The 17,119-nt window shown below is 42.8% G+C and overlaps 1 protein-coding gene across 1 annotated transcript in view; it reads left to right on the forward strand.

Annotated features, from left to right (window-relative positions):
• The first annotated feature begins 725 nt into the window (after positions 1–725).
• LOC118943839 (protein eyes shut homolog) overlaps positions 726–17,119 on the forward strand; it is a 71,926-nt gene continuing 55,532 nt past the window's right edge. The window contains exons 1-6 of the mRNA XM_036959920.1: positions 726–894; positions 1,360–1,438; positions 2,420–2,619; positions 7,722–7,846; positions 14,502–14,626; positions 15,357–15,573. Coding sequence (XP_036815815.1) covers positions 833–894; positions 1,360–1,438; positions 2,420–2,619; positions 7,722–7,846; positions 14,502–14,626; positions 15,357–15,573 — 808 coding nt within the window. The 5' untranslated portion in view covers positions 726–832. The remainder of the gene's footprint in view (positions 895–1,359; positions 1,439–2,419; positions 2,620–7,721; positions 7,847–14,501; positions 14,627–15,356; positions 15,574–17,119) is intronic.

The raw sequence follows: 17,119 nt of genomic DNA on the forward strand, positions 1-17,119 counted from the left end.
AATGTATATAATAATATTTCAAATAGTATTTGATCCCAGGTGTGGTACTGAATGGCTGTGTGCAGTTGTTAATGGGATTTCCACGTGACAGCAACTGTATTAGACAGTGATAATGTGTTTTCACAATTAGATTCACCCAAGTGAAGACAGGTCGTGAGGACTGTTCCTCTGACTGTCTAATCAGGTGATGGTAACAGTGTGGAGGAAGATGTATTATTGCAGGGGTGAAGACACCTATAGACCTGTGGTTATACAGTGTCTGGTGCCACCTTTACTGTGAGCTGAACAACAATATGTAACACAGGATTAGATATTGCACAGTCTGTCCATTGTATATGCTGCAACCTAATGCAACAAACATAACGTACATAATGTAATGTATGCCGTACTACACAACGCAAACATACACAACTTTATGGAAGCAGTCATCTCTCTTCACCTACACTTCTCTGTCTCTGTCTTACTGCCATTATTGAAAAACCTTGACTGTTTCTGCTACAAGTACAGTCATTGAAGCGAGAGAGTGTTCACCCTGTATTGATTCAATGTATTGAGGTGCATCTAAACTCAAATCAATTATTTAACCAGGCATTTCACCTCTTTCCATGATCGAGAACTCACAGTAAACATGTATTGTGTTGGTACATGTTCATATTATATGTGCTGTGTGGTATAATATATATAATGTGTTTTCTATGTTAATATATGTCATTTATTCCCAGGGACGTGGTGTGAACTGAGCATAGACGAGTGTGTGTCGAACCCGTGCCAAAACGGCGGGAGCTGCGTGGATGGTCCCAATCGATACCAATGCTTATGTGCTGGAGGCTTCATGGGTTTCCATTGCGAGACCAACTTTGATGAATGCATGTCGGGCCCCTGTCTTCACGGGAGGTAAACAACGGAAGCGTTCATTACCAGTAAAACTGTTAGTGCTTCTCCTGCTGAATATAAAACGCCAGTCCAGGGAAGGAGATGTGTGTTGTTTAGAAAAATTGTAAATGAAGTGTTTGTTGTTTTTAAAGGAGAAAAAAAAGAAAATGGTTGCGGAAATGGAGGATAGAAATGGTGTGAAATGGTGTGTAATGGTGTGTAATGGTGTGTAATCATGTGTAATGTATAAGAGTGGGAAATAGGGCTTGTGTACTGTACACACTTTGTACCTACTATATGTCCATTTGACCTCAATTACATCAGTTTACATTCCCATGATAAGCAAATAGTGATTTCAGATATTTGCCTTCTCTCAGTGTTTAGTCTTTTTAATATACTAGAGGCCTAGACCAGAGTGGGACCTGGGACTTGGCAACGCTATATAGGCCTGTTTTGTTATGTTATGTTTCTCTCTTATCTTCCCAGGTGCATTGATGGAGTGGATGTGTATTACTGTCAGTGTGAATTGGGATGGACTGGTGCCAGATGTGAAATGAACATTGATGTGAGTTGAGCTGAGTGATAGTTGGGTATCTGGTAAGACCATCCTGCACGGGACTCATCATCATTACATAACATGGTCTCATTAGAATATGTTAAAATAGTGTCATTTCGCTAAACATTGTAGTTATATTTCAGCCAAACTGACAAATTAGTTATTTGTAATTAACAATGACCTATGACTTATATTTCACTATAGTGACATAAAATAGTGTCATTTCACCATGGACTTTTTATATTTTGTAATAGTGACTGTGCATCACATCTCATTATTGTACAACATTCCAAAACATGCAAACCAGGAAGATCCAGATGATTAGTCTCTATTCTAATCAGACCAGAGCTGCTCCAGTGTACCGTCTCATCTCCTTTCCCCATCCACAAGCCACATCGATTCTCCTACAGCATAAGTCAATTGAGCTACATGATCATGTAAGCATTGTATAAATACCTGATTAAAAGGAATCGCCTCACCCTAATCCCTAATTGATTTTAATACCCAGCCCAGCTTCAGTAGGCCTCCAGAGAGAGCACTGCACTGATAGAATAGAATGCTAAGGCAGCCGGAATGTCTCTCTGAGGTTCCGCTCTGGAATGCGCAATCAGAGGCTCTTATTGTCTCGGTTTAAAGACCCCATTCTAATCTACAATTCTGCACATACTCTTTTAACTCATTATCCAACATAGTCAATTACGCATTTTAACAGTCATGTTTTCATACAGGCCTATGTATTCATATTCAAGTCATTCTCTACGATATTCTGTTTATCTCTATAGCTGTGTTAGAACCACCATGCAGTTGTGGATATTTATAGTTAGTGTTTTCGTTCAGAGTAGGAGTGCTAATCTAGGATCATGTAATATCAATATTATGATCTTAAAAGGTGCAAGTAAACTGGTCCTATATCAGCACTTCTACTCTGAGACACTATAAATACAGGCCCTAGGTCTCGTGTTTTACATGATGCTATTTCCCCATCTATAGGAGTGTTCTTCCAGTCCGTGTCTGAATGGTGGCTCCTGTGTGGACTTGATTGATAAATATGCGTGTTTCTGCCTGGATGGATACACTGGAAAGAACTGTGACATTGACATAGACGTCTGTCTCGAAACCCCCACCAATGTCACCCTGTGTTTAAATGGAGGGACTTGTCTCGATGGCCAAGGCTCCAATTTCACCTGCAGGTCAGTGAATCTTTTCATCATGTAGTCATGTGTATGTATAATACAATACATATCAATATATACAAATCTGTATATAATATCTACATGTAGAAACTTGGATTCTTTTATATGTATTTTTCAAATAATCCAATATATTACAGTATTATAGCACCTCAAACATTTACCTGTTTGGATACACAGATTTTTGCTCCAAGGACTCATTTTAATCATTGATAATAAAGACATACTGTATATATATACATGTGTATAACAAGTTACAAAGCCTGATACCTGTTGGCTGTAAGTGAAGTAATACAACATTATCCAGTGTTATGATCTGCATGTTTTGACACAGTCTCTGTATTATGAGTTGAATTAAACCACCGCCTCCCATCAGACTGAAGTCACGCTGCCCCCTCATCTCTCAGATTGACATGCATCTGATTGGTTTAATGTCAGGTTGCCACAGCAACAGAACCGTGTCATGTCATTTCCTATTAACACGCTCTCCCTCCCCTGTGTGATGTATGAAGTCTAGCTCAATCAGTGGAGTCTGGTCTCACTTTAAATCAGAGGACTGTTCATAGTAATGACTGGACTGGAATGAATGAAACTAAACACATCAAACACAATGGTTTCCATGTGTTTGTTACCGTTCCATTGATTCCAGTCCAGCCATTACTATGAGCCGTCCTCCCTCCCTTCACATTGTGAATATAGCCAGACACTGCACTGCAGTAATAGGGTGTAGATTTGCCACAGCGTGGGTCCCCTCGACGTCTTGCTGTTAATTACATTGTCTTAGCTGTAGCACATATGCTCAGGTTCAGGGCCGTAAGTCACTGTGGTCTAGTGTAAAGACAGAGGGTCGCATCCCAAAGAGTACCCTAGTCCCTACATCTTCTGACCAGAGCCCTATGAGTCCACTGTAAAAGGGAACAGTCATTTGGGACGCAGACAGAGAAGGGCTGCCTGCCTGCTGCAGTACTGTTTAGTCTGTTATCAACAGTTGGAGGACAGTTGGGTGTCATGCTGCAGCATCTGGCTCTGTATACTCAATTATAATTCAATGTTTATTTTTTGTGAAATGAATGCTGAAGTTGTGTGCATATGCTTTACTTTCCGTATGCTAGGTTTTCTTTTTGGTTTTACAAATGCTGCATTTTTATGGGTATGCAGTATATGCCATATGTTGAAGTGATTTAGAAAAGAAGACGTGTTCTGTTGTCTCCGTTTCCTTGGTGACGAGTCACATGTCAATCTAATGTGTCTTTAACACGAAATGACACAATGTATTGTAATCATAAACTGTACGTGAGGGAATATAACACTCTTTCTCATTAGGATAATGGATACAAGCATGGATGTTATAGGTTGCAACCAGCGACAGTCTGCATGCAGTTCAGTCCATTTGGTATATAGAGATCCATCCAATATTATGCGTGGTGTCAGGATTGCAACAGATTGGATGGTTGAATGTGATGTCTGGATTTGATGGCAATTCGACCAGCCTCGGGGACAAGCAGCATGGAGACAGTTTAAATCGCAGTTCCATTTCCTAGCTAGGTAATGGTGGGATGTTGGTTCTGTTCCAAACGGCACCCTATTCCCTTTATAGTGCCCTTTATTTGACCAAAACCCTAGGGGGTTCTGGTCGAAAGTAGTGCACTGTTTACAGGTAGGTGATAGGGTTCCATTTGGGACGCAGGTAGTGTCTCCTTGAAGTAAGACGTCCGTTCTCAATCTGCTGGCGTCTCCAGAGATTTGAGGAGTCCTATGCGAATGCATTTCAGCCACATTATTATAATACCCATGGACATGAATAGGACTTGGATGGTGAGAATGCATTCTAGAGATTGTTACTTTATGTTGTGTGTAGTAAAAAGTGCTTTTCCCCCCCAAGCTATCACTGTCAATACTGCAGAGTAGTCTAGACCGGTTTTGTGCTACTTATGTGCCACTGCTATACTTAATATGGTAACACTTTACTTGACACCCAGCGTCATAACTATGTCATAATATGCCATAACAGCTGACACAACGTGTCATAATATAATATGGTCATAACACTGTCATGACACATATATTTAGACCTGTTATGACATATAATTGAGTTATTTTATGGCTGGTTATGACACCTACATAAGAGTGTTAAAACCCACAAAGCAAAACATTCCACTACACCATAGCCTACGTGTCAACAGGATGTTTATGTTATATATTTTATTTTTAATGGACCATATTTAAAGTATCATTGTAATTGTGCAAACATTGATGTCGGCCATGCACCTACCCCAGTTCTCTGTTTCTGGTGACTGGGATGAATGCAGGAGCAGATTTCAGGAGCGGGACAAGACACCCTCTTTTAGACTGATGACTGACATAAGGGCATGTACGTGACAGGCCTATCTGGATTATATGATTATGATGGTCATAATGCTTCTTGACAGTGTCATAAAGTCTGTTTTCTTAGTCCAAGTAAAGTGACACAGGATGTTCATAATGCTACATGACAGTGTCATAAAGTCTGTTTTCTTAGTCCAAGTAAAGTGACACAGGATGTTCATAATGCTACATGACAGTGTCATAAAGTCTGTTTTCTTAGTCCAAGTAAAGTGACACAGGATGTTCATAATGCTACATGACAGTGTCATAAAGTCTGTTTTCTTAGTCCAAATAAAGTGACACAGGATGTTCATAATGCTACATGACAGGGAAATAAAGTGTATTTTCTACAAATGATTTAAAATATGATGCAGCATCTGGCTCTGTATACTTCTTGTTTTTAGCTGATAGGAGTGGAAGCCGGTGTGTTCGTCTGCTGCAAAAGCCCATCAGTGACAAAGACTGAGGAGCTGTGCATTCCGAGATGTCTTTCTGCACACCACTGTTGTACTGTGCCTTTATTTGCCTGCATGTGGCCCGCCTATTAGCTTGCACCATTCTTGCTATTCTCCTTTGACCTCTCATCAACAAGCTGTTTTATTTGCCCACAGGACTGCCGCTGACTGGAAGGTTTTTGTTTGTCGCACCATTCTCAGTAAACCCTAGACACTGTCGTGCATGAAAAGCCCAGGAGGCCGGCCGTTTCTGAGATACTGGAACTGGTATGCCTGGAACTGGTATGCCTGGCACTGGTATGCCTGGAATTGGTATGCCTGGAACTGGTATGCCTGGAACTGGTATGCCTGGCATCGACGATCATACCAAGCTCAAAGTCGCTTTGGTCACTCATTTTGCCCATGCCCACGATCACTCGAACAGAAACTGGATGTCTCGATGCCTGCTTTGCACACTCTTGGCATTTTCTCAACCAGCTTCACCTGGAATGCTTTTCCAACAGTCTTAAAGGAGTTCCCACATATGCTGAGCACTTGTTATCTGCTTTTCCTTCATTCTGCGGTCCAACTCATCATCTGATGCAGCACTCCATCATTCTCTTTCTTGGTCCAATAGCCCTGTATGTTATATGTGTTATATGAGAGCATCCTGACCGGTTGCATCACCGCCTGGTATGGCAACTGCTCAGCATCTGACCATAAGCTTCCTGCCATCCAAGACCTATATAATTGGCGGTGTCAGAGGAAAGCCCATAAAATTGTCAGAGACTCCGGTCACCCAAGTTATAGACTGTTTTCTCTGCTACCGCACGGCAAGCGGTACCGGAGCGCCAAGTCTAGGACCAAAAGGCTCCTCAACAGCTTCTAACCCCAAGCCATAAGACTGTTGAAGAATTCATAAAATCGCCACTGGACAATTTACATTGACCCCCCCTCCCTTTTGTACACTGCTGCTACTCACTGTTTGTTTGTTATCTATGCATAGTCACTTCGCCCCCACCTACATGTACAGATTACCCCCACTAGCCTGTACCCCTACATGTACAGATGACCTCAACTAACCTGTACCCACGCACACTGACTCAGTACCGGTACCCTCTGTATATAGCCTTCACACTGACTCAGTACCGGTACCCTCTGTATATAGCCTTCACACTGACTCAGTACCGGTGCCCTCTGTATATAGCCTCCACACTGACTCAGTACCGGTGCCCCCTGTATATAGCCTCCACACTGACTCAGTACCGGTGCCCTCTGTATATAGCCTTCACACTGACTCAGTACCGGTGCCCCCTGTATATAGCCTCCACACTGACTCAGTACCGGTGCCCTCTGTATATAGCCTTCACACTGACTCAGTACCGGTGCCCCCTGTATATAGCCTCCACACTGACTCAGTACCGGTACCCCCTGTATATAGCCTCCACACTGACTCAGTACCGGTACCCTCTGTATATAGCCTTCACACTGACTCAGTACCGGTGCCCTCTGTATATAGCCTCCACACTGACTCAGTACCGGTGCCCCCTGTATATAGCCTCCACACTGACTCAGTACCGGTGCCCTCTGTATATAGCCTTCACACTGACTCAGTACCGGTGCCCCCTGTATATAGCCTCCACACTGACTCAGTACCGGTGCCCTCTGTATATAGCCTTCACACTGACTCAGTACCGGTACCCTCTGTATATAGCCTTCACACTGACTCAGTACCGGTACCCCCTGTATATAGCCTTCACACTGACTCAGTACCGGTACCCCCTGTATATAGCCTCCACACTGACTCAGTACCGGTGCCCTCTGTATATAGCCTCCACACTGACTCAGTACCGGTGCCCCCTGTATATAGCCTCCACACTGACTCAGTACCGGTGCCCTCTGTATATAGCCTCCACACTGACTCAGTACCGGTGCCCTCTGTATATAGCCTCCACACTGACTCAGTACCGGTGCCCTCTGTATATAGCCTTCACACTGACTCAGTACCGGTACCCCCTGTATATAGCCTCCACACTGACTCAGTACCGGTGCCCCCTGTATATAGCCTCCACACTGACTCAGTACCGGTGCCCCCTGTATATTGCCTCATTATTGTTATTTTTATTGTGTTACTTTTTATTATTACTTTTTATTTTAGTCCAGTTGGTAAATATTTTCTTCTTATTGATCTGGTTAAGGGCTTGTAAGTAAGCATTGTATTCGGCGCATGTGACAAGTAAAGTTTGATTTGATTTGATATGATATGTTAAATGACATCTATGCAATATCCTTGTCTTCTCCCAGTTGTCCAGCAGGTTTCATAGGGGACTTCTGTGAGATGGACGTTAATGAATGCTGTTCAGATCCATGTCTCCACGGGGCTATCTGCCGAGACCTGCTTAACGGATACCTCTGTCACTGCAGGGCAGGTGAGTACATTAACTAAGATTGGTAACAGTTATAATGCATGACAAGGCGGTTATAATGAAGCAATAAGGCCAAAGGAGGTGTGGTATATGGCCACTCCACCACGGCTAAGGGCTGTTCTTAAGTGCGACGCAACGTGGAGTGCCTGGATACAGCCCTTAGCCGCGGTACAGTATATTGGCCATATACTGTACTGTACCACAAACCCCCCATGTGCCTTGTTGCTATTATAAACTGGTTACCAATATAACAAAGTATGTTTGCTTCATACTCATGGCAGATTTTCTGATATACCACAGCATTCAGCCAATCAGCATTCAGAGCTCTAACTACCCAGTTTATAATGCATTCTATGACCTGGTTCATGGCTACCTCTGCCACTTCAGGGCAGGTAAGTCACTGGACAACAACTAAGATCGGGGGTGCAACTCAATAGTAGGAAGGTGCTCCTAATGTTTTGTACACTCAGTGTATATATTAATGTTATATGAAATATATACCTGGTTAACGCTGATGCTCTAACTGCAGAGTAGGTAAGTTACTGGAATGTAGATTGGTTACAATAAGTCACTGGACATGGACTGGATCGGCTTTATCGCTATTCTAGCAGGCCTATGTGTTGCAGAATACTGATGTTGTACAATGATGATTGACATTATCAATCATTTGTTTATGATTCAAAGCAAATCAATCTATTTTTCATCTCACAGTAAAATCAGATAACAGGCCTAGATCTCTTGCAAAACACGTTGCAATAGATTATAAATCATTTTCTTACCACTTTAATTATTTATGGTGAAAAGCTAGCACAGCATCTCTTCAGGTGTGGGTGGATCAATACTTGTATTTTGCTTACAGCTAAAGCATTAATTTGACACTTTAGTCATTTAGCAGACAGATCTGTGTCTGCCCTATGTGCTCTCACTACTGGTGTCCACCAGGGCTCAGATCACCGCCGCTTGACAGTACCCCCGCTTACAGTGTAGTGGGCAGTAAATACAGTTGAAGTCAGAAGTTTACATACACCTTAGCCAAATATATTCAAACTAAATTTTTCACAATTTCTGACATTTAATCTTAGTAAAAATTCCCTGTCTTAGGTCAGTTAGGATCACCACTTTATTTTAAGAATGTGAAATGTCAGAATAGTAGTAGAGAGAATTATTTATTTTAGCTTTTATTTCTTTCATCACATTCAGAAGTGGGTCAGAAGTTTACATACACTCAATTAGTATTTGGCAGCATTAGCCTTCCACAAGCTTCCTACAATAAGTTGGGTGAATTTTGGCCCATTCCTCCTGACAGAGCTGGTGTAACTGAGTCAGGTTTGTAGGCCTTCTTGCTCGTACACACTTTTTCAGTTCTGCCCACAAATGTTGTATAGGATTGAGGTCAGGGCTTTGTGATGGCCACTCCAATACCTTGACTTTGTTGTCCTTAAGCCGTTTTCCCACAACTTTGAAAGTATGCTTGGGATCATTGTCCATTTGGAAGACCCATTTGCGACCAATCTTTAACTTCCTGACTGATGTCTTCAGATATTGCTTCAATATATCCACATCATTTTACCTCCTCATGATGCCATCTATTTTGTGAAGTCCACCAGTCCCTCCTGCAGTAAAGCACCCCCACAGCATGATGCTGCCACCCCTGTGCTTCACGGTTGGGATGGTGTTCTTCGGGCTTGCAAGCCTCCCCCTTTTTCCTCAAAACATAACGATGGTCATTAGAGCCAAACAGTTATATTTTTGTTTCATCAGACCAGAGGACATTTCTCAAAAGAAATACAATATTTGTCCCCATGTGCAGTTGCAAACCGTAGTCTGGCTTTTTTATGGCGGTTTTGGAGCAGTGTCTTCTTCCTTGCTGAGCGGCCTTTCAGGTTGTGTCGATATAGGACTCGTTTTACTGTGGATATAGATACTTTTGTACCCGTTTCCTCCAGCATCTTCACATGGTCCTTTGCTGTTGTTCTGGGATTGATTTGCACTTTTCACACCTAAGTACATGAATCTCTAGGAGACAGAAAGCGTCTCCTTCCTGAGCGGTATGACGGCTGCGTGGTCCCATGGTGTTTATACTTGCGTACTATTGTTTGTACAGATGAACGCAGTATCTTTAGGCGTTTGGAAATTGCTCCCAAGGAGGAACCAGACTTGTGGAGGTCTACAATTTCTTTTCTGAGGTCTTGGCTGATTTCTTTTGATTTCCCCATAATGTCAAGCAAAGAGGCACTGAGTTTGAAGGTAGACCTTGAAATACATCCAGAGGTACACCTCCAATTGACTCAAATGATGTCAATCAGCCTATCAGAAGCTTCTAAAGCCATGATGTAATTTTCTGGAATTTTCCAAGCTGTTTAAAGCTACAGACAACTTAGTCTATGTAAACTTCTGACCCACTGGAATTGTAATACAGTGAAATTTAAGTGAAATAATCTGTCTGTAAACAATTGTTGGAAAAATTACATGTGTCATGGACAAAGTAGATGTCCTAACCGACTTGCCAAAACTATAGTTTGTTAACATGAAATGTGTGGAGTGGTTCCGACTTCAACTGTATGTGTATATACAGTGCATGTGATATTATACATTCCTCATGTGATTTGTAATAAGTCTAAACAATTAGCCTATTCAAATGTTCATCTGACTCCAAAAGATAAATATACACGTCAGCATTAGGCAATGAGTTGATGTAGACGAGCAAGAATTGGTCTGAGAATGTTCGATATCAAAGGTATATATTTAATTAACATTGTTCAATGAATGGATTCACATACAAGGCATATAAAGCATTATTCCAAGCCTATAGACACTAAGGTTAACGTACAGGACAAAGCATGAACAAAGCGATGCTTATTAGATCAGAGGCCTAGAAGCCTAAGAAATGAGAATTGATCATGCAACCTTCCTCCATGGACTGGATACAGGATAAGAGACAGAAAGAACAAATGCATTGAATTCCATTTATAACATATGAAGGTGCAACCTTTCAACCCAAAACCAACCACTTTTGACCCATCAAACGATACTAACGATACTTGTTGGTCAGGTTTACAGTGCTCCCCATGTCGGTGTCCTTTTGGCTTAGGAGTCTGTTCCCTCACCCTTGCTATGGAAGGGGTCTTCTGAGGACAGACAGCTCTGTAGCTCAGAGCTCACAGCATAGGAATGAAACCCTTTAGATACCACAATTCGATGGGAGATGGAGGCTAGGTAGTTCGACTTGAATTCACCCGCTTAGACACAGCTACTCATCCGTAGCTTGGAAAGAAATATATTTCTTTGTCTTCAAACTTGTGTTGCGTTTTGGGTTTGTTGACCTTCTAGACCTTGGCTGCAGCTTGGGTCACGTAGTCTTCCTGTAAATTATATACTCACAGGTTTTATACCCTTGGGTCAGAAGTGGGCGTAACTGCCTTTAGGGCAATTCTCTGGGCGTACCAAGTTAATGAGGCATGGTCTAGACTTTATTCAAATCCAATTTTAGACAATTAACTTAACATTTCATCTTCCCCAAAACATTCTCTTTGATTTGGATATTTTCCGTACAATGTATAAACATCAAACATATACTAGGAAAACTCTCAATGTTTTCTCAATGTTTTCGTAATAACGTCATCTATTAACCTTTAATAACAAAACAAAAATGATATACATTATCATATTCCATCTATCGTCATGACCACCATTGTGACTGACGGAAAGCATTGTTCCAAAGTCCCTTTATTGCATGTTTAATGTTCTGAGGCTGGTTCTCCACAGTAACAGGACAAAGGAATTTGACTGTGGCCTGAGATTTACCAGGGGCGTGAGGGGTCATAAAAAAAACACATCTTCAGACCCCTAGATCTCTCCTCCTCTGTTGGGGTTGAGAGATAATCTGTAGGGTTGTGGTCTCCTGTAACCTGGTCAGGACAGTCATGACAGTATTATTCTATAGCATTCGATAGTCAGTCCTCTGAATACTGTAACAGGGAGGAATATTTTGGCCCCTCAAAGGGGGAAGGGTTGACTAGTCATTTGGCATTGTCCTCTGTCTTCCAACTCCAGGTGTCAGAGAGCACATAAATTAGGGCCGAGCCTACAACAGCTGCCTCTGAAAAAACACAGAAGTACTAGTAATAATTGCGTAGCAGAGGTGAAAGACACACCTCCCAGCACTGATTGCTGATTGCCTGGCAAAGGTGAAGAAAACGTCCCCTACAATACACCACTCCCACAAATTAGCAAGACTGTTACACAAATAGGCCTGAAACTAATCCACAAGTCCACAATGACAGTCACAAGTACAGAGCAGTCAGACAGTTCAAACATCAATGATTAAGTAGACTAATATGTAAAACACAACACGTAAATGCAACTGCCCTACAAGACAATACCAGCATCTACTTATTGGATAATAAAAAAGACTTGATGCTTTTGTAATAGCTGATGTCCTTCTAAACACCTAGCCTATAGCCTCATCAAAACACCTAGTCTATAACCTCATCAAAACACTTAGCCTATAGCCTCATCCAAACACCTAGCCTATAGCCTCATCAAAACACCTAACCTAAAGCCTCATCAAAACACCTAGTCTATAGCCTCATCAAAACACCTAGCCTATAGCCTCATCCAAACACCTAGCCTATAGCCTCATCAAAACACCTAACCTATAGCCTCGTCAAAACACCTAGTCTATAGCCTCATCAAAACACCTAACCTATAGCCTCATCAAAACACCTAGTCTATAGCCTCATCAAAACACCTAGCCTATAGCCTCATCCAAACACCTAGCCTATAGCCTCATCAAAACACCTAACCTATAGCCTCATCAAAACACCTAGCCTATAGCCTCATCCAAACACCTAGTCTATAGCCTCATCAAAACACCTAGTCTATAGCCTCATCAAAACACCTAGTCTATAGCCTCATCAAAACACCTAGCCTATAGCCTCATCAAACCACCTAGCCTATAGCCTCATCCAAACACCTAGCCTATAGCCTCATCAAAACACCTAACCTATAGCCTCATCAAAACACCTAGTCTATAGCCTCATCAAAACACCTAGCCTATAGCCTCATCAAAACACCTAACCTATAACCTCATCAAAACACCTAGTCTATAGCCTCATCAAACCACCTAGCCTATAGCCTCATCAAAACACCTAGTCTATAGCCTCATCAAAACACCTAGCCTATAGCCTCATCAAACCACCTAGCCTATAGCCTCATCCAAACACCTAGCCTATAGCCTCATCAAAACACCTAACCTATAGCCTCATCAAAACACCTAGCCTATAGCCTCATCAAAACACCTAGCCTATAGCCTCATCAAACCACCTAGCCTATAGCCTCATCCAAACACCTAGCCTATAGCCTCATCAAAACACCTAACCTATAGCGTCATTAAAACACCTAGCCTATAGCGTCATTAAAACACCTAGCCTATAGCCTCATCAAAACACCTAGCCTATAGCCTCATTAAAACACCTAGCCTATAGCCTCATCAAACCACCTAGTCTATAGCCTCATCAAAACACCTAGCCTATAGCCTCGTCAAAACACCTAGCCTATAGCCTCAACAAAACACCTATAGCCTCATCAACACACCTATAGCCTCATCAACACACCTAGCCTATAGCCTCATCAAACCACCTAGTCTATAGCCTCATCAAAACACCTAGCCTATAGCCTCATCAAACCACCTAGTCTATAGCCTCATCAAAACACCTTGCCTATAGTGTCATTAAAGCACCTAGTCTAAAGCCTCAATAATACACCTAGCCTATAGCCTCATCAAAACACCAAGCCTATAGCCTCATCAAAACACCAAGCCTATAGCCTCATCAAAACACCTAGCCTATAGCCTCAACAAAACACCTATAGCCTCATCAACACACCTATAGCCTCATCAACACACCTAGCCTATAGCCTCATCAACACACCTAGCCTATAGCCTCATTAAAACACCTAGCCTATAGCCTCATTAAAACACCTAGCCTATAGCCTCATCAAAACACCTAGCCTATAGCCTCATCAAAACACCTAGCCTATAGCCTCATTAAAGCACCTAGCCTATAGCCTCATTAAAACACCTAGCCTATAGCCTCATCAAAACACCTAGCCTATAGCCTCATCAAAACACCTAGCCTATAGCCTCATTAAAGCACCTAGCCTATAGCCTCATTAAAACACCTAGCCTATAGCCTCATCAAAACACCTAGCCTATAGCCTCATCAAAACACCTAGCCTATAGCCTCATCAAAACACCTAGCCTATAGCCTCATCAAAACACCTAGTCTATAGCCTCATTAAAACACCTAACCTATAGCCTCATCAAAACACATAGCCTATAGCCTCATCAAAACACCTAGTCTATAGCCTCATCAAAACACCTAGCCTATAGCCTCATCATACCACCTAGTCTATAGCCTCATCAAAATCTCCGTCTCTCCATGAAACTTTGTGTGTGTGTGTGTGTGTGTGTGTGTGTGTGTGTGTGTGCTCCCCAAAAAAAGAAGCCAAGCAGCAAATCGAAGGAATCTGATTGATATTCTCTTAAGAGGGTGGTGGATGTGAGTGAAGCTAGGGCTCACCGCACTGCAAGTACACACACACATCCCACCTCCCTCCACACTGCGGTGCTCAGTCTGTGGGCTTTGTTCCTTGGCAGGTTGGACAGGCCTTCACTGTGAGTTGGACATTAATGAGTGCCTTCCGCAGCCCTGCAACCAAGGGATGTGCATCCAGAACGAGCCTGGCTACGGCTACACCTGTTTCTGTCGTCCTGGATTTGTGGTGAGGCTTACCCAGCACACTCTTCCCTTATTTCATCCTTCCCTCTATCCTCCTTCATCCCTGTTGCCTCCCCCTCTTTCTCTATCTCTGTGTGAATCTCTCTCTCGCCCTTCTTTCCTTTGCTCTTTTCCACGTCTGAAATGTTAGCATTTCTTTCAATATGTTCTTCATCTTCTTTCTTCTCCCAGAATGTGATGGTATTATATTTACCATCCTAGTCATGGCAGGATAAGGCAGTTCCATCTGGCACCCTATTCCCTATACAGTACACTACCTTTGACCCGAGCCCTATGAGCCCTAGTCAACAGAAGTGCACTACGCAGGGTGTCAATTGACAATAGGGTGCCATTTGGGCCATGTTCAGAGAGAGGTTATTTAGTTCAGTCTCCACCACTGTAGATGTCATCCGCAGGCATTTGTGATCATCTCTACTGCTGCTACACATCATTTACACCCTTATTAAGGTGGCCTGAATCCTGTCTTCCTTACCAAGCCCATGTGTGTCTCAAATTGAACCCTATTCCCTGTGTAGTGCCCTACTTTTGTCCATGACCTCACATCATAGATGGAATTATGCTAATGGCTAATAAAATAAACAAATATTTATGTTAGATTAGATTATATAGCTATGGTATAATGTCTATATATTTTACTATTTCTATGGTCAACTAATGTTTATCTATATTTCTGTTTCTATAGTCTAACGTCTATCTCTGTTTTACATGTACAGGGGAGGAACTGTGAGCACAATTACGATGACTGCCTGCTCCAGCCGTGTCCGGGAGGATCCTCCTGTGTTGATGGTATCAACGAGGTCAGCTGTCAGCCAGTCGAGGGAGACATGTCCTCTGTGCCCTGGGAGCCTTCTATGACACAAACCCCTCGGGGATCCCTGCTCACCACGTCACCAATGTCACCAGTGTCACCGTACAGTGAACAACCAACAGGTATGGAGGTCAATCGTAAAGACCACAGTCATATAACAGTTGGGTCAGTACTTTGTGGTCAGGTCAACCGTAAGATCAGCCATTAGATCACACAACCATAACCTGGTTATTTTATAACACCAATGACATAACACCAGTGTCGCCGTAAAGTGTGAATCCAGTGGAGGCTGAACAACCAACAGGTATATAGATCAATCTTTGAACTTCTGTTATAGTTGGTTCAGCACAGCCTGTATGTGATCGTATGTGCTGTTATAGGGATATGATCTAAGGACATATGTTTCCATGCTCACCACACCACTGTCACCAGCGTACTGCAAAGGTAATATTTTGTGTTGATAGTGTTACGGAAGCAACTAGATGGCCTATTGTTAACACTGTACTCGGCTAAGTCTAGGGCTTCATAATGGTTCTGTAACCTGATTGGATGTGTGCAGTAATGTGACAAGTAAGCGTATGCAACCAGGTGTTAAATGTGTGTAACCAGGGGACAGCAACCTTACCCTGGTCCAGGGTCAACTCTGTTATGGTATGTATGTAACCAGGGGACAGCAACCTGGTCCAGGGTCAACTCTGTTATGGTATGTATGTAACCAGGGGACAGCAACCTTACCCTGGCTCAGGGTCAACTCTGTTATGGTATGTATGTATCCAGGGGACAGCAACCTTACCCTGGTCCAGGGTCAACTCTGTTATGGTATGTATGTATCCAGGGGACAGCAACCTTACCCTGGTCCAGGGTCAACTCTGTTATGGTATGTATGTATCCAGGGGACAGCAACCTTACCCTGGTCCAGGGTCAACTCTGTTATGGTATGTATGTATCCAGGGGACAGCAACCTGGTCCAGGGTCAACTCTGTTATGGTATGTATGTATCCAGGGGACAGCAACCTGGTCCAGGGTCAACTCTGTTATGGTATGTATGTAACCAGGGGACAGCAACCTTACCCTGGTCCAGGGTCAACTCTGTTATGGTATGTATGTATCCAGGGGACAGCAACCTGGTCCATGGTCAACTCTGTTATGGTATGTATGTAACCAGGGGACAGCAACCTTACCTGGGTCCAGGGTCAACTCTGTTATGGTATGTGTGTATCCAGGGGACAGCAACCTTACCCTGGTCCAGGGTCAACTCTGTTATGGTATGTATGTATCCAGGGGACAGCAACCTGGTCCAGGGTCAACTCTGTTATGGTATGTATGTATCCAGGGGACAGCAACCTTACCCTGGTCCAGGGTCAACTCTGTTATGGTATGTATGTAACCAGGGGACAGCAACCTGGTCCAGGGTCAACTCTGTTATGGTATGTATGTAACCAGGGGGCAGCAACCTGGTCCAGGGTCAACTCTGTTATGGTATGTATGTATCCAGGGGACAGCAACCTGGTCCAGGGTCAACTCTGTTATGACCTCTTGATCGGCCATTCCAAGCAGATTTGTTTATTTGTTCTAAAGATGACCAAAATAAACACGTACACAAAAGGAAACAAGAGGCATGCCTGAACTAAAGATTCAAATCTCAACCTCGTGGCCTCATGGTCACCA

This window comes from Oncorhynchus mykiss, chromosome 23 (assembly GCF_013265735.2).
Source record: "Oncorhynchus mykiss isolate Arlee chromosome 23, USDA_OmykA_1.1, whole genome shotgun sequence".
In the NCBI taxonomy this organism is placed as follows: domain Eukaryota; kingdom Metazoa; phylum Chordata; class Actinopteri; order Salmoniformes; family Salmonidae; genus Oncorhynchus; species Oncorhynchus mykiss.